The sequence below is a fragment of the Pithys albifrons genome, chromosome 4 (genome assembly GCF_047495875.1).
Source record: "Pithys albifrons albifrons isolate INPA30051 chromosome 4, PitAlb_v1, whole genome shotgun sequence".
Taxonomy (NCBI): domain Eukaryota; kingdom Metazoa; phylum Chordata; class Aves; order Passeriformes; family Thamnophilidae; genus Pithys; species Pithys albifrons.
The window spans coordinates 8,240,475-8,263,269 of record NC_092461.1 but is presented as its reverse complement, the minus strand read 5'-3'; the positions used below and the strand labels follow the sequence as shown (position 1 = coordinate 8,263,269).

Sequence of the window (22,795 nt, the reverse complement as noted above, 5' to 3'; positions counted from 1 at the left end):
TGATGCTTCTGCTTAGAATGTCATTCTGCTTATAATTATATTTGTTTATCAAATTAGTAATGTGCATCTCATAAATTAGAAAACATCTCACTAATACAGAGAATTTGCTTCCATGTGTCTTAGGGGGCTACAAGAATTGTTATCCTTTGGAAACTTGAGTAATATCTAGATATGATACTGTGCTTTAGAATTTTCAAAGCAGGTAGCAAGCAAAGCACAGATGAAGAAAAGAGAGTGGCATAATCACTTACAGATACATACTTAGTGCAGATGGAGCTCACAGTGATACATACCTGTTGTCAAGTCTGTTTAACACTTTCTTGAAGTCTGTTGTCACTTACATTATCTGTCCTGTACCCTTTTAGAAAACAGTTCCCATGAGAGGTTCAGTATTCTGGCTGAATTTTATGGAAAGCTTCCAATTTAAAAAAGAGCTGACTTGATATTTCATAAAAAAAGATGTAAAGAGACAGCACTGTTGCCCTTTTATGGGAAGCAATCAAGTTTTACTCAAATTATAAAATTCTAGAATTTAGCACTTGCACATCTGTAATACTGGCTTGGAAATATAACCAATAGATTCTCTAAAGGTTAGTTGTGCTCCTGCCATCTGAGATAAGATCCAGGCTGAGGTTATAGGATATATGGAGGTGCTTTTTCAGAGAATATCCTTTTGCTTTCCGGGCACTGCCGTGGTAATGAACAACTGAACTGAGAGCTGGGGAAATCCTCTTTGCCTCCCACTCTTTTCCCCACCTCATGTTCTTATCAATGCCTGTGGTAGCACTTTAGTGAAGTGAACTAGACTTCACTGCAAAGCAGTCAAAAGCATAGAAGAAAAGGGACAGTCTGGAGAAGAGGAACTGAACATATCAAAGAGGGTACTGACCAGTGGTGGCCAGGTCAGGAGTTTATACAAGCGCTTCAAGTACTTTTGTTTTCAAGCCCCCATGCTTTGGCAATCTAGTAAATTCTTGTGACTCACACCAGTGATGAAGGTGGGCTGTTCCCAAGAAGTATCTGCACATTGCATAAAACCTCTGATTGTTGCTGAGTTATGTAATAGCTTAAGTCTTTTTTATTGTTTCTGCTTGTATTTAATAATGATAAGATTCACAGTGTTCCTTAACAAGGAATTGTTGTTATATCTGTGTGATCTTAAGTTATCTGATGGTTTATATGTATCAGACACCTTGAAGTGGGGTGGTAGCACAGACCTTCTCTTGTACCCCATTGTCTCATCACCCAGCATGAATAGGTTCCAGAGAATGAATTAGAAGTATGCGATCAAGCGAACCATAATTGGCAATACTTTTGCCTTATTATAAAAATGTAAAAGGTATGTATTTGTTTGGGTGAATTACATGAGGAAAAAGATGATCTTAGGGGTTTGACAGCTGGGTGCTCCCTAAGAAATGGACTCAACTCTACAGGGCTTCTGTGCAGTCTAAGGTAGCTTAAATTGCTCATAGATGGGTATTTACACTCTGTCTTTCCTGACTGGCTGACATAGTACAGAGTTTTGTAATCTGCTATTTCAGTGGTTGTGTTGAGTGGAGAGCAGTCTCCTTAATGATGGAGTTTTGATAGTTTATGCCACTTGTTTGTTTGTGCCTTCCTGTTCCTCCTCTTCGGCACTTTCTATCACCTGTGCTTTGCTCGGTATTACCAGTAGGGCAAATGGCAATGACTGCCTTTGAATTGGCCTTTGAATTGGATAGAAGCAGTGAACCTTACTTTATGCCCCTAACTCTGAGTACAGTTGCAGCCTGTTAGCTGAAAGCTGAAATACTATTTCTTGAAAGCACTTGGTGTGTTACTATTTCTAAAGGAAAAAACAGAAATTAATGTCTCCATCCTCACCTGTAGTAGCCAGTGATCTTGTGCCTGGTCAGAGTTGGAAACAAAACTGTGAATTAAATCACTCTGCACATGATGCAGTAGCTACATTTTGGCTCCTTAAATGTGTATACTCTTAATCTGATGCACAGACATATCACCGTTTATAGCAGCTTAATCACTGCTACTGTTGCCATGCAGGTAAAAAATATCTCAAGAACCCCATTGTGGATCTTGTATTTGATCTATGCATTAACCTGTAAACAGCAAAAAAGCTACTTCTCCAAAAAGATTATTTTTGGATCATAGGAAAAGAGATGGATGCAGAAAGGTAGGCTGAGAAGTGGAAGAAAACTGTAGAAAAAGTTGGCATGTTCATGTGATGACATTATTGTAATAGTAGAGAAAAATAAATCTGCATTTGCGATCTGCTGAATTAAGTAAATAATTAATCTTCTCATAATGGCGTAGTTGGTTTACAAAGATTCACTGAGAATGGAACTGTTTTATTTACATACACAGAAAATGTCTAAAAAATTTAATGACGTTAGTTATATCAGCTTTAAAATCCCTGCAGATTTACACTCCTGTCTAACTGTATTTGCTTTCAGGCTTAGTTCTGAGTCTCTTACTGCGCTCGAGATACCCAATGATATGCTGCAGATCATCCAGGATCTTATTTTGGACCTTCGTGTACGTTGCATTATAGTGACCTTACAACACACAGCTGAAGGTAATAGAAGGCTGCAGGTCTCTTTGCTTACTCTGGTTCTTTTTTGCCTCTGATTAGGCCAAGCCATGTTCTGAAAAATAACTGTTTGTTACAGATATTGTAGTGGCAGTGGATTCCTCTGAGTTCTGTAATGTCTCACAAGAGTTACTCACATATTTCACTTTTCTGCCAGAAATGCGAGTCTTTTCTCCCCTTAGTCTCACGAATAGAGTAGGTTAGACTTGTTTCCTTTGGGTTGAAACAGTTTTATGGTGCAGGTAATTTAGCTCATGATGCAGCTGTTCCATACTGGAAATATATTTTCCATTTTGGGTTGTTCTGTAACATGAAGAATTAAATAAGCAGTGTCCCACTCTCAAGGACAAAAAAAAACCAAAAACAAAATCCAAACAATCCACACCCCTTTAAAAAGTATTTTAGTTGTGTGTTTTCCAAGGCTTTTTACTAACATTGTAATCCCCTGGACTTCCTGCTCTGTACACAACTTCTGCCATAAATGTCTGGATTGTGAATGCCAGTAACACATTCGCTAAATCTAATGTGACTCTATGCCATCAGAGGCCATTCATCTTGCCATCTTGTATTCAGCTCTGAAACTTAAATTATTTACATGTAAATGAAGAAAATCTTTCAGAAATAAATGTCTCTTAAAATCAGAGCAGATTAATCCAATAAGTCACTTGGCAGGGTTCTTTTTTCAAAAAGACCAACTACTCTCAATGTTAAAAAATTAAGCCTTTTTTAATCTTACTATTTGAGGACTTTTTAATCTTTGATGTGATTGTTTTGTAGGCTGACATGAAGCCAAGAGTTTTACTGAAGGCCAGCATAGGTGGCTATATTAAGCAAATTTTTAAACTTTTGGTGACAACAAATCATTACGCCTCTGGTTTATTTGATATAATATTGATATTATTTGTATTCTTGGCTCTTAATTATTTAATCCCATTTCTCTATTAACATTCTTTTTTCCATATTAATATCAAGCTAGCTGGCCAACAAGTACATGCGTTGTCTTATCTCTCTAAAACTCTGTGTTCCCACTATTTCAGATTTCACTTAAAGTATAAGAAAGTCTTTTTTACTTTTTTTTGCTTAGCACAATTGAAATGAATTATTTTTTCTTAATAGTAGGTGAAAAAGATTTTTTTTTCTTTTAATTGTGACATGAGGATGGTCTTATTGTGCCGACTTATTCCTCTGTCTAGGAATTGTGAGTGATTCTCACAACATCTGTCCTGCTGTTTCAAAGGAAGGAAACATCTAGCTCTGAACCATTTTGCTGACAGTCAGCTTATCAAATCGAGCTACCTGTGTAGCTTCTCTATCATAGTCCAGAGACCTCCATGTGATCAATGATGAAAAAAGTCTTCTGTCTTACTAGTTTTCCCTACTTGTTGCATCATGGCAATAGCCCGGCTCTTTGTTCGGATACAGAGCTTCTGCCCCATATGTTCTGATTGCTGGCCATACACATTCAGTACAGGAAAATATCTTGTGGTAGTCTGTACCTTTAGATTTTTATAAAAGCAGATTTACAAGTCTGTGTGGGAATGATTCTCTGTTTGATCTGAACATCTTTATTCATACTATTTTTCCTTTAATCAAAAGAAATCGGATCCCTAAAGATTTCAGTGTATGGTGTTGGCTGGAGAATGTATCTCTCTTTTGTGCAGCCATAACCACAGCCCTCTCAATGCTGCTCCCATCCCCTGTCAGTGAAGCTGTTTTATGTGTTGGCTGTAGCTTCAAACCGGAGAAAAGATCTCTGCATGCATCATAACTCTCATTCTGTACTGCTGCACTCTGTGCCTTGTCTGTGGGACCCTTTTTTTTGTTCTTTGCCAGCTAAAGCAAAATTGTAACTCTTGAATGTATTTAGATAGTGGGATTTTTTTTCTGCACACAACCAGGTTATTTGGGCCCTTGGAGAAGTCGTTATTAGGGAATGAGTGAAAGAACAAGTAATGGATATTCTCATGGAACTATGTAAATGTATCTCAGACATAGCTATATCTGTAATACAGAAGTCCAAAAGGCTCCTCCTGGACTTGAATTCCACCTCTCTAATATCTTTGAAACGTAAGATGCATAAGGTGCTGATATCAAGTCCAGTCTCATTTCTTGCTGCGTGTTGTAAGCTGGTAAAGGCATTCAGATGTAGTTAAAATGTTCAATAGAGCACTTCAGCCCACGCACAGGGTTTTCTTGCCTTATGATAAACTGACCCTGAGAGGCAGACTGTGTTCTTCCCCTCACATATGTGATCACTGGTCATAAAGGTCATGAAAGACAACTTATGTGAATGCCAGAGTAGACAGGGGGTTTACATGAATGTGTTTGACTGGAATTTGATGAGCAGTGAAATGTGGGAAAGAAGTTTGGGGGTTTTTATGTTTGCATTAGCTAAGAACAGAATGCAACAGTGAGCAGCCACAAAAACACGCAAAGACTGACCAGTGTAATCTAAACCCTCACAAGAGTATCAGCTGAATTGAGAGGTTTATTAAGTAGGAAGATGAACAGAGTAATTATTCTGCACAACCCCTTAATGCTTTTTATCCTCACTGAGTCTATACTTCCATGAGATGCAGAATTGCAGAAGCTATAACCAAGCTTCTTAATTTAGCTCATTAAACCCCCAAGATAGCAAAGATACCTTTCAGCATGCATTAGTTATCCTCTTTTCTGGGATTTTAAGGAGAGATGGTAATTCACTGAAATTTTTACTCATTTAAAAGGATGTTTCATGATGTACAGAAGTTCTGATGAGCAGTTTGTGCGTGGGAAGATTGTGGGTCAAAGCCCCATGAACTGCACACAGTTCCTTTGTTCTGTTTATAGCTCAACTAAGCCCAAAACACAGTGATGGTGCATAATGCACGTGTCCATAGGAGAATTGTTCATAGTGCATGAGCTTTGGATTCACATCCCAACTTAGCTCCTCTTAGCTTTAGTAAGCCAGCAGAACTTGACACCTTCAGACTAGTGGAAGAGAGTGCATTTTGCATATGCCTTCCTGGATTTTTGACTAAAGTCTAGCACTGTGGATCCTTCACCCTGGATGGGGGACTTTGTGCTTCTTTTGTAGTTCTGAATATGAACTATATGCTGTCCTTTCTGTCTGTGCTAAAATTCTATGGAATTGTTCTTTCATTTTCAATTAAGAACTGCAATATAATAGACCAGAGGCTTGGGTTCTTAAACGCAGTATTTTATGTTATGATTAAAAAATTACAAATTAAAAACAAACCCAAAGCCCTCATCCTTTAATTTTAAGCTTTCCAGTAGACAATGTACTTCATGCAACTCTTGCCATGTATCATAGATATGTTTCTCTGTGTGGTGTCACCAGCATACCATGTATGAGTTCCATTCTGAGTCATTTGAGAGTGTTGAAAGCTTTGAAGCTTTTAGTGCTATTTGCCTGTATGCCTAGTCATTGCAGTCCCAGTGTCTGTGGTTTATCTTTTCAAGTTCAAGGAGTTTTTAATAATGTAAATGAATACCTTCTCTCCCCACACCCCCCTTTCCCCTCTTACTCTGTCTTGCAGATATAAAGAGATTAGCTGAAAAGGAAGACTGGGTTGTTGACAATGAAGGTTTGACATCGTTGGTGGGTATACTTGGTGTCTGATAGGCACTTCCTTTGCTGGATTTTTTTTTTTATGTGTATCAAAACTGGTTTCTATATTGTCTAAAAACTTAATTAGTTTGAACTTTATGTGTGCTCATACTGGTGTCTATAATTTTTATGCAAATATAGTAAGAAGAACAATTTTTTGAAAAATTGAATGGTTGTGTTTTTACAACAATCTTAACAGATGCCATCACCAAACACAAATTTATTTGTTGCTTCCTTTTCCAAAGTTTTTGTTTATACTTTGTAAACTACTACGTGTGAAGTAACTTTAAGTGATAATAGATCTACTGAACAGCGCTATTTTTGAAGGTACAAAGCAAAACAAAATAAAACCCAGCATAAATAAGAGTTTTGCAGATTTTTACTGTGTTTTAAGAGGCAAAAATAAATAAGAATTTGGCACCTTGATATGTGCCGTGGCTTTCTGCCTTAAATAGGGTTATTTAAATGTATCAGTATAATTGCTACTGACCTCTAGCATCCTTTTGGTGAGATAAACAATAATAACTTTAATTATTAAGTACCTTTTTTTAGGGATGGCTTACTGAAGCAAAAAATCATGTTTGAGGTCACAAGTTCAGTTCATATCAAAATGCTTCATAACTTAGTAGGCACACTTACCATGGAATGGGTCTGTAGCTAAAAATAAATAGGTCACTTATATGTTACAATGAGAAATTTAACTGAAAAGCAACTAATTCAGGAGAGTGCCTACATGCAAACAACCACTGCCTTGAAACCAAATTCAGATAAATTAGCAAGATGCTTTCTGGAAATAAACAGTAATGAGTAATGCCTAAAACACAGCAAGCACGTTGTAGGAGTGACTTAAAAACAATCTGCGAAAGCAGAAAAGGCCTGTGGGAGGGAGAGTTGCTCTGTGTGTGTTATCTAAGAGAAAATGCTCCACAGACTTTTGTAGTTCTTATTTGCTTCTATAAATACGTGTTTGAAGTTGAGTAGGAGGGCATTAAGCAGTCACAATATACATATTGTAGGAAGGAGTGTTGTTGGGTAGTTGTACTATAACCAGATTTACAGCTTCTGGTCCTGGCTTCAGTTGCCATTGGCTTGGGCAAGTCCCTTAACTTTTCTGTTTTTCACTATATTCATCTATAAAACAGAGGCAGGGGAAAGGGTCTTCCACAAAAGCATTGTTTCTTTAGGCTTGTTCTGTATCCTAACTTATCTTTATTATGAAACTGATTAAATCTTTTTTTGCATTTAGAAATCACCTCTTAATTCCTTGTATACTTCACTTTCCTAGGTAATTTTTGAGGCCATGTCTGAGATATGCCAAATTTTAGTGGTGGAAGTTGACTATGTTTTTTGATAGCATTATTTATCTACTGAAGTAGAAATCATAGTGGTAATATTACAGCAAAAGCTAGCAAAAATTAATCCTTGGAAAAAGGGCCAGGCAGTCTCCTGAGGGACATTTTAGGCTGGAGATAGAAACTGTATTTTAAGTTTGCAGGAAATACTGGTGGATAACCACTTCAGCATTTATATTCCAGGTCAAAGATGCAGTGAAACACAGAACTAGCTTTTCTCACCTTCATAATATCCAGAGAATCACATATCTGAAAAGCTTTCCTCTCCTGAGGTGTGATGTTTTATTGTGTGGAACCAAAAACCCAAGAGCAGCACTTTACTGCTGGCCTTTTTCTTTCAAGGGATCCAAAATTAATAAATACAGATTTTCTTACTGGCTTTTTTTCACAGTTGTCATTTTGCCACGTGGGCATCAGTTTCACAATCCACCTCCACCATTTACAGAAATAAAAGTTACTCCTAAGCCAGCTGGTGACGTGCCATAGACTGTCTGCTGAATGAAGAGCAGGTTTACATGGCTTACAGACTTTTTTGTCCACTTTGACCTCAATCCACTAGGATGATCTGGAGCAGTGAGTGCTTCACGTTGCCCTGCACAACAGCTTCCTGCCCAATACTCACAGGCAGGTGCATTAAAAAAAATAAAGTGACTTACAAGAGAGTAAGACAAGGGGAAAATGACTAATGACTCTGTTGTGAATTTGTTTGCACTTTCATAGTGAAATTGATACGTTTGGAAACCCGAAGGTAAAAAAAAAGCCCCCCTCAAACCAGTGAAGTTTTTTTTCGTCCATGTAAAAGCAGTTGCAGTCCAATTTTCTTAGAAATCTTTTGCTGAAATAGAATGTAGAAAAATATTGGATATCTCAGGTAAAATTCTGTCCCACCTTGGATCAAGGAGGTGAGGAGGGAGTGTGTCAGGGGCATCTGTAATGCTACCACAAACAGCTGTAAAAGCCTTTAATGACCCTTTAATAGGAGTCTGTTTGATGTAAAAGTCTCTCATTCAGATAAAACAATGTACACAATGCTTTGGTAATAATTCTGTAGATAACTTACATAGAAAAGTGCATCACTACAAAAGGGTCCTCTGGCTATATATGAATTATGATTATTTTTTTGCCCCTTATTAGGGATAATTTGGAAATAAAAACTTACCGTATACCCTGGAAGTTTTTGTATATTTGTGTAGTATATCTTTGACAAGCTTATCTAAAGCTAACAACTCATTTGACTTTCAGCCATCCCAGTTTGAACAGTGCATTATTCATTCCTTGCAATCTCTTAAAACTGTGCTGGACTGCAAACCTGGAGAGGCCAGTGTAAGTTTTGATTTATGCTTCTATTTTTTTCTTTTTCTGAAACCCCAGGAGTTATTTACATAAAAACAATTTTCAGAGAATGATTCAAGGGTATAACTTCCCTCTTTACTTTTTTCCATGTACATTTCTGCAAGCTTGTAGAATTCTGTTTGTGCTTCCTTTATTAGAGGTAATTTGTCTATGGGGCAGATTGCCTATATTTAAATCTTTTAAGCTGTTCTTTTGAAAAAATATGCTACTAATATAAGTTTCAGATAGCAGTATGATGTTAGATCTTAAAAAAAAAAAGGAAAGGAGAGCCATTCCTAGGGATTACTCTTCACTCAGTGTTGCAGAACTTAAATCCAAACTACTTGCAGAACATAAATTCAGCTTTCTGTCCCCATCCATTCAGTACCTTGAGGCCCTGATTGGTTGTGATTCTGATGTTTTATTTCAACTTTCATTGTTCTGAGCGAGTTTAATACTTTTCCAAACTCCCTTGGACCCCTCTGTATAGGTATTGTTTCTCTCTCCTCCATTATTTAAATCTTTATGGCTAGCTTGTCTAATTTCTTAATGAATATTATTCGAAAGAACCTGCAGTGAAATGACTTGCATGATGAATCCTGGATATAAAGATCTTTGAATATCCTGGGAGCTTTTGCTGCAATTCCATTAGCCCACAATGATACATATCACATGTACTAGGACTTCCTTCCTTTTGGTGTGTTATCTCCTCATGGTTATCAAACTATTTGTTTGTATGTGTATTCTCTCACCCATTTTTAGGATGAGGAAAAATTGAAATTGATCCGTAAGAAAACACTGTGTCCCATCAGTCATTCCTCTAATTGTGTCATGTCTTTTGGGATAGGTTTACTCAGACCTTCCTTGAGAATAAAGCCACGTGAAGCTGTTCTGCTGAAATAATATGCTTTCTTCCTCAGGTTTTCCAGCAGCAGAAAACTCAGGAGGATGTGTGCCAGCTGAGCATTGGGATCATGCAGGTAACTGGAGGACTTTGAAGTACTGAAATAGGGAATGCAAGTGACCATCCAAAATGTGTACTTTGTACCCTGCCTACCTCCCACAAGGTAGCTTGAGTTGATGACTGTCTTGTTCCTCTGGTTCACTCTGGGATACTGAGAAATATTTAACTTTAAAAGCATGTAGAGCTTACCAACTAAATCTAATGATGTCAGATCCTCAGAGGGTAAGTGACATGTTCAGTATTCTACTGATTGTGAGTGTTCAGGATTTTACTGACAATTGACACTTACTGAGCTGGTGCCATCTAATGTCTGTACACTGCAGTAAAAGGAGCCAGTGATGATTTTCATCAGAAACCAATATTCTTTGTAACAAAATCTGTGGTTTTTTTTAAAATCATTTGAAATTCTTTAATGGCATTCTTTCTACTTCTATAGTCTCTTCCAATAAGAAATCATAAGCCAAAGCGAAAAATTAATTTCAGTGAGGCTTCTGCAGTTTTCACTTGGGATTCAGTGTTCAGACTGAACACATGAAAACTATTAACTGCTTTCTTTGCAAATCAGCAGATTATCACTTCATAATTTTAGACATGCATGATGAAAATGACTTACCAGTATTAAAAATTCCTCTGTTTTGCTGCAAGTAAACTATGATGCATACAAAATAGAAAATATGCATTCAGAAGTTATAGCTAAAATTTTACTGTATTTATGTAAAGCTTAAGACAAAGAAAGGTGATGATGATTGTTCTGCTTCTATTGACTGTAGTAAAAGTGAATTTAAGATTTTTTTTTTTAATTCTAACAGAAAATATAGATCTTGCTTTATTATTTCCTAGGTCTTTATTGACTGTTTGGAACAACTGAGCACCAAACCTGATGGTGACATAGATACATCACAGTAAGTAAAAAGAAATAACATTTAGGTGTAGTATTCTGAAATTGGGAGTGCAAGTCTTACATTTCAGTGGGGGTTTGGCTTTTTGTCTTCTGTATTTCATATTTCTTGTGAGTAGTTTTGCCTCTGAATAGTAATGCTTTGAAATAAGAGCAGATAGTTTTTATACCAAACAATTGCATGACATGTAATAAAGATTGTACATGATAATAAGATATTGCTTATACCATTTTATTTAGCGACACAAGTTGTGTGCTTTTGAAGCAGATATGTTGTTTTTGACATGACTGTACATGGAATGATTTGTACTTGTAACTAAGTAATGTCTAGTCGTGGTGAAACATCCCCTGACTTCCTTTTCTTCCGTTCTGTTGTTTTACTGATGCTATTGATATTTCTGCTAAATTCATGAAAGTTTGTTATGTTAATAATTACTCATGAGCCACTTATTTTACAGACCAAAACATGTCTGAGTAGCCTGACTTTCTAAAATTTTAAAAAGACTCATGTGAAAAGCCAGATACTTGGCAAGTATTGCAATATGCATTAGAAAAAGCCAAATTAACTTGGGCTTTTTTTGTTCCTATATGGATGACCATTGGATGGGTAGGTGTAAAAATGAAATAAAATTTGTGGCAAAATAGAAATTATAGAAGGAAAAGTTAAATGCTTAAAGAAGGAAATGCCTGTAGCTAGAATAGCACTGTCAGTCTACCAGGCTCCTGGAGGCTTTGGGGAAACCTTGGAAAAACTGAACAACATGGGCTGCTTCATTATCTGGTGTGAGGGGGTTTGAAACGAGATTCCATTAAATTCCTGTTCATTTAAATCCATCATATATCAAATAATCAAAAGCACTACTCACTTTTTAAACAATATTCTTAGTCTTTCAGTTGATGTTTCATCTCCAGACTTGTTTGGAAGCATTCATGAAGACTCAAGTCTTTCTTCTGTAAGTTTGGCTTCTATTTCTAAAAGCTGATGTGAAAAGGTACAGGAATGTGGTTCTTTTTTATTGCTGCAATATTGTAAATATTGTTTATTTTGTAGAGAACAATTTTGTATTCTAGAGGCATTTCCTAGATACAAAAATGAGAAAATATAAGGACATAAGCTTTGAATATAAGACTCTTTTTAAAAGCACTGGTTTTTGTGATGTCTTAGTCTACCATCTTAAAGTGACTAATGATTTTTGAAAGCAAATCCTCCTCAGGAACTAAAATGGTATCAGAGAAAAGAGCGAAAACAGGGCTGGTGTTATGTCAGTTGAGGATTTGACATTTTGACCTTGTTTTAAATTAGAACCAGTCTGATTATTAGTTACTTTTTAAAATCCATGAAGATACAGATATTCAGTAACATAATTTTCCCCAGAAAATGTACTGAGAGTAAGTATTGATTATTTGTTTGGCTTGTTTGGTTTTGGGTTTTTAGGGAATTAGAAAAAAGGTTTTTGATACTCTTGAAACATTGGTTTAATGTTCTTTCTTCTAGTTCAGCAGCTGATGAAAAAAATGTAGTTTTTTACCCGCAAGAAACCTAGTGAGAACCTCTTGTTGTGAAGTTAATATTCCTTAATACAGGTTTTAAATGTCAGAAGCCCAGCTTTGCCTCATTTACAAGAGAAATAAGGATTTCTGCCAGGGTAAAAAATCACAGATTGCCAAATTAGGGCAAGTTTCTGTCTTGTAGAGTATAACAATTAGATCTTTAGATCATTTTATTATTGCAGCAAATAAATTTTTATATCAGTTGTTGACAAAGTTAACATTTTTATGACTGGGACTTCCATATCTCATAGGTAAGAATGTTTAAATAAAAAATAAGAAATCAAGAATTTTAGATAATGTTTGGCTTCCATGGTATTGTTATTTTTTTGTATAAATCACAGAACATTTTGTCTTTCCTGAATGAAAACAGAAAAAGTGAGTGATCATAGTAAGATTGGTCACTGTAGTTTTTAAATTCTCATTTTTTGAATAGTTTGTGTGCTAATTGATTATAACTTAAAGTAATAGACAACTGCACATCTCAATTCTAGTCATCATATTACCGAAATGCAGAACTGCCAGGAGTTGTGGGTCTGAAAACCAATACCATTTTCAATCATATCAGTGCTACTATGATGACTTCCTTGTCAAATAATTTTGTTTTCAAAATTTTTTCTGGGTTGACTTTTAACTTCCATCTGAGGTAGAAAAACATTTTGCCATTGGAGAAAGGAGAGGGGAAGAGAGAAGGCCCAATCTATTTAAATAGTGGTTCTGTCTTGTTTGGTTCTTTGTTTGAAAACTACATCTTCTTACATCAAGGTCAGGGAAGGGCATTTGTGGTATCTCAACTCCAGAATATATTTGTCTCCCTTGTAATTAAAAAAAAGTCATTGAAGAATCGAGATAATTTATAACCACCTAGAATTTTTTCAAACTGCTGAAATTGTGTTATGTGCTCCTGAACCTCCTAGTATTTTAGAGTGAGTGCATTTGTTCAGTACTTGTTTTGCTTTCCTTGCTTAGCCAACTTCATGTGAAAGTGAAGATGATCTTCAGTTGATTTTACAGTGGTCGTAATTCTTAGCATGTTTCTTGAAACAAGGTAAAAGCCAGAAACAGCTTCCTGGAAAGCTGTCCAGACCCAATTTTTGTAAAGAAGTCTTAACCGCGATCCTGTATTAGTCACAACTATTCCAGTGAATGCTCCAGATCCTATAAGAAAAAGCACACATGTTCAGTCATCATACCTGATAATCACTCAGTTCTTGGTGGTTTATGGACAAAAGTATTTGTAAACTTCACTTTATTTATGAGCACGTTTATCAAGCACAGAGAGTCAATAAAACCCTTTATGTACATTTACATTATTGGTTATGCTGATGTTTCTTTTTTTCTAACTATTATACTCTTTCTTCTCTTAAAACAAATTTTTAGGAACAGAGACTTTTAATTGCACTCAGTAACTGCCGTTACCTGGAACGTCATACCTTCCTAAATATAGCTGAACATTTTGAGAAACATGGCTTTCAAGGTGTTGATAAAATAACTCAAGTAAGTGAGAGTGCTGGAATAAGTATCATTGCTTGAAGGAAACAGATTTCTGTTTGGTTTACGTTCTGTGGAAAGTAAGTGCAAGTGTCAAGTAGCCAAAAGGACTCTGAGCTGAGCCTTCCACAAATGAGTAGGACTCCAAGCATCAGTTGGACACAACTGCAACAAGGATTTGGCTGTATGTGTTCATAAAAGGCTTAAATAACAGTTTAGAAAATGTGACCTCTTGCTCAGGACCTGTGTGTTCAATGGCAAAGCTTATCAGATTTCTTAGTAAAGCTGTTTAATGACACTGTGGTCTTTCAATGCAGAGAGTAAAAGATTGTTATCTCAGAAATACTCTTGATAAATTATTTCATCTGGCAGTCTGCATTACTGATAGCTGTTGTTCATAAACTAGTTCACAGGTTTTTGTTGTGTTTGGGGGGTGTTTTTTGTTGTTTTTTGTTTTTCAAAGAACGAAAATGTCAAAGTGGGTGGCAGTAGCTGTCTCATTTTCCTGCCTTTTTGTAAAGATTAATCACTTCTTATGAGAAATGTTGTGACTTAATCCTTAAGACCATAAAGCTAGTTTATTTCCAGAAATATTTGTTGATTGGAAGTAAAATGTTACCTTTTCCAGTACAGAGTACAGTATTTCACTCAAACTGATTGTTCCACTATATGGTACATCCTTAGTCCCATTATGCCTGAATGTTGTTTAAATTTCTGTGACTGAAGTAATTTTGAATAGGATTTAAATGGGCTTGCTAAGATTTGTATGGTTAGTACAATACAGAAAATTGCTCTGGATATTTTGCCATTTTTTGCTACTGAGAGCTGAGCAAGGTACATTTTGTGTTATCTGTATAAGCAACTAAGACATCTGCTATGTATGTATTCAACACCCTGCCTGGTACAGCCACATGAAAGTATTGCCACTAAAAGTTTGGTAGGTCTATAAATTACTAAATTCAAATGTTGAAGTGGCAGATTAATTTCAAATCTTCATTAACCCTTTGAAAGTGCTGACTGATGCAATACTGCATATATGGGACACCACTTGGTAATGCTGGCTGGGAAGATTTGGGTAATTAGATAAGAGGGCAGTTTTTGAGCCCTTCATTAATTTTAAAAGAGGATAGAAGCTCAGATGTTTAGAGTGGGGAGTTGGTTGTTTCAGTTAATAAGCTTCATTCCTTATTCAGTAGTTTGCAGCATTAAATGGTTAGAAGGGAATAATCAGGTGTTGGTATTCTTTTCTGAATTCCCTGTCTGATCTACAGACCTGCCCTCTTCCTCACATTTAAACCCCTTTGCTTTTGGAAATTATCATTTACATATATTTTTGTGGGGGTTTTTTTTGCTAGTTGTTGAGGAAAATGAAAATTGGTTTAAAAGCTTTACTTTGGTATTGCTTAAGCTGTCATTCATAAAGGTAAATACATTTAACTTGAAGTCACATGATATTTTCATCTTAATTTTCATTTTCATTTCATTTTATTTTCATTTAACATCCATTACTGTGTTTAGGTACTGACATTCCACTTCAACATTTTATGATATGCATTGTGTTCTACAATTGTTGTAGAAGCTATAATTACAGGGGGTACCTATATTTAATAGAAAGTCTTGTGTAAATTTAAAGTTGTTCAGATACAGTGAACAAATGGTGCATATTCCTTTAGCTTTCAGTATGGCTAACTTGTGTGAATTACTAAAAATGCATGGAGAGCTGTTAATGCAAAAAATTCTGCAGATGTTGGTGAGCTGCAGCTTCTGCTTCTGCTCTACAGTTACCTTCAAGTAGAGAGGGAAAGTCCATTTGTTCAGTTTCAGAAGGCAGAGACTCCCAAATAAATCATGGATTTTTCAAATATAGAGTGGATAATGAGAAATTGTAAAATCACAATTGATAAATATGAGTTATCATACAAAAATCTTCATGTATCATGATGGAAATTATTATCAGCATATTTTAAAGCACTGACAAAATTCAGTTGTTTACTTTGTAAGATAAAGACCTTGATATGCAGGGGAAAAAGTCATGCCAGCAGACAGTATGATCTGCCAACTTCCTTGGACTTCTCACAAAAATGTCTTTGCTGCGTACTATCAAAAAAAATAGTCTGGGTAGAATGCACAGATAATATGGAAGTTCTTAGGTTTTTATATATGTAATTATGAATTGACCCATGTCAGTAATTGCTACTTTTTACTGAAAATTAAAGAAGACGAGGAAATTTTTTGCATTTGTGATTTAATTCTTGTAGTTAATGACTATTTATTATGTTCTTTCTTGCCTTTTTTTTTTTTTTAGGTTAGTATGGAATCCTTGAAAGAACTGGATCAAAGACTGTTTGAAATGTACATTGAATTCAAGGCAGATCCAATAGTAGGGTCTTTAGAACCTGGCATTTATGCAGGATATTTTGATTGGAAAGATTGTCTTGTTCCAACAGGTAAATATCTGCTTATTAAACTATGAAATTATTTAACAGTGATTGATAGGAGCTAAAATATACTGTGCAATTAAAAACTTTTTTCTAATCTATGTTTTTAACTTTTGACAGTTTTCATTATAAGTTCTTTCTCACAGACTTTACTTAATTCCTAAATCATTTTTCAAATACCCTCAAATGATTAAAGCTGCTTTCATTATTGATAATCTCTTTAATACTTGTTTTTTATGATTATTTTGCTTCATTGCTTATATATAATAGGAAGAATTATAAAAGCCATCTTTGCTACTTTCTTATGAAATTCGTTGAGGTAGTTTGGGATTTGTTTCCAGGACAATCTGGCTACTTTGGTAATAGATGTAATTATAGTGCTGAAAAGGTAAAATTATGCAAAAATGAGTATTATAAGAGTAGTTCAGCAAAGAATGTTAAACCACCGAAGGGCAGGTAAACGTGTTTAAAATGACAGAGATGCTCGTCATTATTTACGTGCTTTAAGAGCGTGTGTCTTAAGGATGCATTAAATAAATGAGTGGTTTTTCCACAGTAGTGAATACTGTGCACACTTAGGTCCTTTGAACGTGTATTTTGTCATATCTAAAACTGATATATCTAAATCACTTACCACATAAATGCCTGGTTAATACCAAGCAGAAATTAATCAGCTGCAGTGACATAGTAGATGGCATTTTGAAGGTGATCTTGTCTAAATCCATTTGTACTTTCTTGTTTTGAATTTTTCATAGACTTATATGTGCCAGGCTTAGTAGAAATTTTGTGGCGCTTAAAAATTGGATGCACAGGTAATTATAAAAAGCCGACTGGTAATCTGTGAATGAAGAGCTGCAGTGCTTGGTCACTTATAAGCACAAGGATCTCAGGGTTTATTACTTTGGAGAAAAGTGTCTCTTCTATCTCTTGGTACTGCTTTTGTGCTCAGAATATGTGCTGTAATACAACGTATAGCGGAAATAACTTAGATATTCATCTTGCACATTCAAATTTGTATCTGAACAATACTCAATTTCTCATCATATTTGAAGTATGTTTTCACTTGGCATGTTTGGTTTCTTACCAGCTAACCAGGACAAAAATGTCATGTCAGCTTTTTATATGCACATTTCTTGATCTCGTGCATTGCCATCTACTTACTAGTCTCGCATTGCCTTTAGGATTATTCTGTAGTATTTCTTTGTTTAAAGGTAATACTGAATTTCTAATAGAGGTGGGTCTTAGCCTGCTTGTTATCCAATTTTTTGTTGGTTTTACATTCCTCTTCTCCAACTTCTTGGCAAAAAACAAAGTGGAAGCTACGTATATTAAAGACTCCTCTTTAGGATTACATATCATACTGTTGGCCAATTTGAAGTAGTAGAGAAGTTGTGTGGGGTTTTTTTTCCTTAATCCCCAAGCTAGACAGTATTAAAAAGGAAAATATAGTCACTCTTGAGTTTCTCCACCTTGATGAACTATCATTCTTATTAATATTCTTCTATCAAATGCACCCTGTTGACTATTAGTATAAGAGACTATTGTGGGTTAACATCATCTATCAGCTAAGAACCACACAACTGCTCAGTCTCTCCTCCACTGCCCTTGTGGGATGGGAGAGAAAATCAGAAGGGTAAAAAAACTTGTCTGCTGAGATAAGGACAGTTCAATAATTGCAATAAAAGAATAATAATAATAATACATTTTAGAGGAAATGACAATAATGAAGAAAGAAATAAACTCCAAGGTTAAAAAAAAAAAGTGATGCAAATGAAAATGTCACCACCAACTTACTGATGCCCAGCCTGTGCCCAAGGAGCACAACCCTGTGCCAGCTTTCACCCTGGTTTATCTACTGAACATGACATCATATGACATCATATGCATGGAATATCCCTGTGGCCAGTCAGGGACAGCTGCCCAGCTGTGTTCCTTCCCAGATTCTTGTGGAGCCCCAGTCCACTGCTTGGCAGAGCAGCATGAGAAGATGCAAAGTCCTTGACTTAGAGTAAGCATTGCTCAGCTGCACATAAATCATACCAATATACCAGCTACTAGGAAGAAAATTGACTCCATCCCAGCCAAAACCAGGACAGAGAGTAACTTTGAGTACCTTAAGTTTGTCTGCTTATAGCAGTGGTTCATTGATCCTGGAAATATTTGGTGCTCTGACAATAAAATCAGTAAGTGATTAGTATGTAACCACTTGGACAAGGTAGAGGAAACTTCATTATTGAAAAGGACCTGGGGGTGCAAAAAAAGCCTCTTTGTGGAGCATCTGAGAATCTGACTTTTTCCAGTATTCACTGAAAAAAAAAAAGGTCATATAATTGGTTTTCTTTTTCAATAAACTGGTATTCACAAACAATTTTAAATTGTACAATAAGATTTTAGTTGAGAAAATATGCCCTTACAAAATCTAAACGATGCAGTTAGTACTGCAGTAGACATGCTATTGTTCTATTTTCCTCTTAGAAAAACCCCAAACAAACAAACAAAGCTCTATATTATAGTACAGAATGAAAAATAGCTACTTCATTAAACTGAAATAGCATCCACTGGGAGTGGATCCCACTGAGTCAAACACACCAATCACTCAAGGATTTGTTAAAAATTGACACATTGATTTTTTGAGGGGTAAAAAAAAATCTGTGTATTAGACATGATTATCTCTTCTTCAGTAATCTTTATGACTGCAAAATTTAGCGATTTTATGTGATTAATTTCCCTGGTTGAGATCTTGACTTTTGTAGCCTTAATTTTAAAAAGAAAAAAGTGTTGATGGCATTGACAAGGCAAACTATTTAGACCCCACTTGTGTTCTGAGTGGTGCACTCTGTGATGTGTAGTGTTGCATAACTGAAGGTACTCAATGCTCCTTACTGGATGATTGCCAGAACATTATATTTTGGCATGAAGCTTTTCATTTATGGGCTGTTTCTGCAATAGCTTTCAAATAGTACTAATGATAGTTAAGAGGCAAATTTTGGCAAGAACAGTTCTTTTTCTGTTTGTTTGGAGTCTTTTTTGTTTTGTTTTGAAGGGAAAGAAAAGGTCCAAGACATGAGTTTGCACGCATTTAAAAGATAAGGTAAAAGGCAGTCTGAACCTTTCTTTCATTCCATCTGGCAAGTGAAAATTTGACCAGAGTAGGGGCATATTGATGCTATGGTATGTTTTTTGCAAAGGGCATATTTTAAAATGTGAGTATGAAAATACTTGTGAATTGGTTAGGAATAGCATTAAGAATTTTCTGATGGTGAGTTTCCTGTGTTGCTAGTCCAGTCCAGAGCTTCAAGACAGCTGTTTCTGAAGAGTTCTCTGCAAAGAACACCTGATCTGCACTACTGGGAAGATAATGCTCTGGGGAAGATAGAATTGTTCTTGGGGAGGATACAATAATTGTTCTTGGGGAGGAAATAAAGAGAGGGAACAGACTGGAACAAAACGCTTGTGATGAAGCCTGGTATCAAGGAAACCAGGCATAGATGAACGAAGTAAAAATGTAGGGTACGATTTAGAAATGAAGTTACAGCTAATTAATCCATTTGTTTAGAAGTCTAAATGGATTGCAAGGGATTCTTCCGACAAGAGACAGACTTGAAGTGCAAATAGAAGGACAGATAAATCTGATACTCACTGGATAAGTGAGCTTTCCAGAACCTGCTGTGTAATTGAAGAAATCCCCTCAATTTTGCACTTTTTTCCTCTTGGGGTAACAGCCTATTAATATTACTGATCACTTTCTTTGCACAGCTTACAGAAGTTATGTATCCATTACTGTATACTTAACCTACACTGCAGGCAATGCCACATGTTGTATGTAGGCAATTCCACTGAGTACCACAGCAATAGCCTCAGTGTTTTGCCTTGCCAGTGCTATCAGCATTTCTGTTTTAGAATCAAGGCTACAAAAGTCCAGGTCTGCATCATCAGCCAAGTGAATCAAATCCATATGAATTTACTGTTCAGAAATTACATTTATTTATTACCAATTCTGTTCTGGCCAAATAGGCCCATGTAGTAAGGGAGTTTTCTGGTTTCCATGCTGGTTTTTGACTTGCTTTCTTGTCCATATCAGTAAAAAATTATGTACAAAGAGAAACTGCACAATCATGTATAATTGTGATTTAATAGTATTTTTTTCTCACATGACTGCACTTGACTGACTTCATGAAATTGCTCTTTTGGAGATTCAACTGAGTTTTGTATTAAGTGGAACTGGTACAGGCAAAAAATCTGTCATAGAATCATAGAATCGATTGGGTTGGAAATTACCTCCAAGGTCATCAAGTCCAACCTTTGGTCCAACTCCAGTCCCTTTACCAGATCATGGCACTCAGTGCCACGGCCAATCTCAGTTTAAAAACCTCCAGGGATGGTGAATCCACCACCTCTCTGGCAGGACATTCCAATGCCTGATTACTCTTTCTGGAAAGAATTTTTTTCTGATATCCTTAGCTATTGGAGAATTTGAGAAGTGAGTGAAATATCATCTGGGAGGGAGAATAAAGAGAGGCAGGTTTCTGTCCACAGTGTTTGTTGTGTCATGTCAATAGCTCACTTAAGCATGTCTGTCTTTATCTTTAAAATACCTTCTTTGACTCAGGTTTGGGGTTTTTTGTCAGTTTGAATATTCATGTTTCATTTGACCAACTGAAGTCTTGTAAGGTATAGATTATTCAGAAAAATCTTATCCCAAAACTGACTCTCTGTTTATCATGGGCAGCTCTACAGGTGTCTGGCTGTGAGTACCAAAAACACTTCCTTGCACCATGAAATTCATGGGAAAACAGATGAATGAGAAGAACTGTATCAAATTAACAGTTCAGAAGAATAATTCAGAATTAAATTAAGTAGCTTTCCTTTTGAGCAAGCATTGAAAAAAACAGAATGCTCAAGTCTTGTACCGTGTCTTTGTCAGTGTGGAAGAAGCATATACCTTGCTCTGGCAATTGTCCTGTAATTATCAGATATTTCCCTATACATATGCTTTTTGTTACAGTTTTAAACATAAAAAGGATAAATAGTTTGCATGGGGCAAATTTTCATTTAGCCTATGTACTAAAACTTTTATTGTTTAGTTTTTCAACATGCATGTTCTTTTCAATATGAATGTTTTGAATGCCAGAAAGAACTTGTGCTCAAAGTAATTTTACATTTGGCCCTTTATTTTGATCTAAGGTGTGACTGCTGGTGTTAGAAGGCAGTTTTATGAACTTAATTATATTTATTGTTAATAAATAACTCATTGAAATTTTCATTTTAACTTCAGTGTAGACTTCTGAGTATTTACAACAAAGGCTTCAATTTTAATGTGCAGCAACATTGAAATGGAGTTTAGTTCCTTTTTCTTACTTGAAACATTGTTCTAATTTATTCCACAGTATTAACAGAATTAAAAGAGATGAAAGGAACAATAGGAAACAACAGTGTTAATCAGTTGCCATGTATGGTTTTAGATTATTTTTTGTGTATCATGGTCAATCTGATAGTTCAGTGTACAAGTTGGGGTTTTTTTGTTCCTGTTCATTCTTCTCTTTTTTTTGGTAGTATGTTGTGTTTTGTTGTGGGTTTTTTAATTCTGTTTTAAAATGTATATTATACATCTCAGTGACATGAAAAATTGAGGCTTTGTGATCTTTTCTGAATGCAAGCCTACAGCCTTTGGAGAGTGAATGAGGTGGTTGTGTTGCTCTGAATTTGGATAGAAAAGATTTCTGTGTACGGAAGTTTGTGCAGTACCAGTGGAAGTAGCTGTGTGTGAACATCCAGTCTTGGGTTATTAATGTGAGCTTTTGGATGCAAATGTCAATTTTCATAATGTGGCAAGTTGCACTATATTTAGTACATAAAGACTTCATTGAGACTGTACTAAGTGTGGATTTCTTTACCACACAGAAAGTTGATGTCCTTTTTTTTTCTGAGGAATTCAGATACGGTGATCTCTCTTCATAAGTGATTGGTGAAATGCTGGCTGCTGTTCAGTCTAGCCAGCATTCACTCAAAGTTCCCAGCACACAGGGTTCCAGATGCTATTCTAACAATCTTTTTAAAACGTGTATCTTTTGTGTTTCTCTAGTGTTGGCAGGTGTGGGGGGGTTGCCATATTTAAAATTTCACATTTCTTTGAAAGTTTTAGGTCATTTCACACTTTCACCTGAAAGTTGATTGTTTGTGGGTTTTATATATTCATTTTGTACTTGGCATAAATTGAATTAGTAGAATTAAATCTGAATTTCTTCTTCTTTGGCATGTTAAGGGACCATTGTGTGAAACATTTCAAATACATCAAATGCTGTTACTGCAGTAAACGATTAAGTGCATCAGATCTGATAAATCTGATTTGTTATACTTGTCACATCTCTCATCTGTTATTTGTCTAATTTAAAAATCTAATAAAAAAAACTTCTATTGGCAATAGCCTAATAAAAAGGTACTCAACAGTTAAAAATGAAATATCAAAAGGCAAATTTAATTTGTAGTTACACAGCAACATACTTGTCAACCCTAACTTTTCTTCTTTTGTTTAATTTGGGGCACCAGCACCCTGCTTACATGAAAGATGACAAGTG

At 35.7% G+C, this 22,795-nt stretch overlaps 1 protein-coding gene across 3 annotated transcripts in view; it reads left to right on the top strand.

The window, feature by feature from the left end:
• EXOC2 (exocyst complex component 2) overlaps positions 1–22,795 on the top strand; it is a 126,267-nt gene that overhangs the window by 73,605 nt on the left and 29,867 nt on the right. For all 3 annotated transcript variants that reach the window (XM_071553342.1, XM_071553344.1, XM_071553343.1), the window contains 8 exons: positions 2,451–2,572; positions 6,127–6,188; positions 8,792–8,872; positions 9,802–9,861; positions 10,686–10,747; positions 11,630–11,696; positions 13,672–13,788; positions 16,088–16,229. In XM_071553342.1, coding sequence (XP_071409443.1) covers positions 2,451–2,572; positions 6,127–6,188; positions 8,792–8,872; positions 9,802–9,861; positions 10,686–10,747; positions 11,630–11,696; positions 13,672–13,788; positions 16,088–16,229 — 713 coding nt within the window. The remainder of the gene's footprint in view (positions 1–2,450; positions 2,573–6,126; positions 6,189–8,791; positions 8,873–9,801; positions 9,862–10,685; positions 10,748–11,629; positions 11,697–13,671; positions 13,789–16,087; positions 16,230–22,795) is intronic.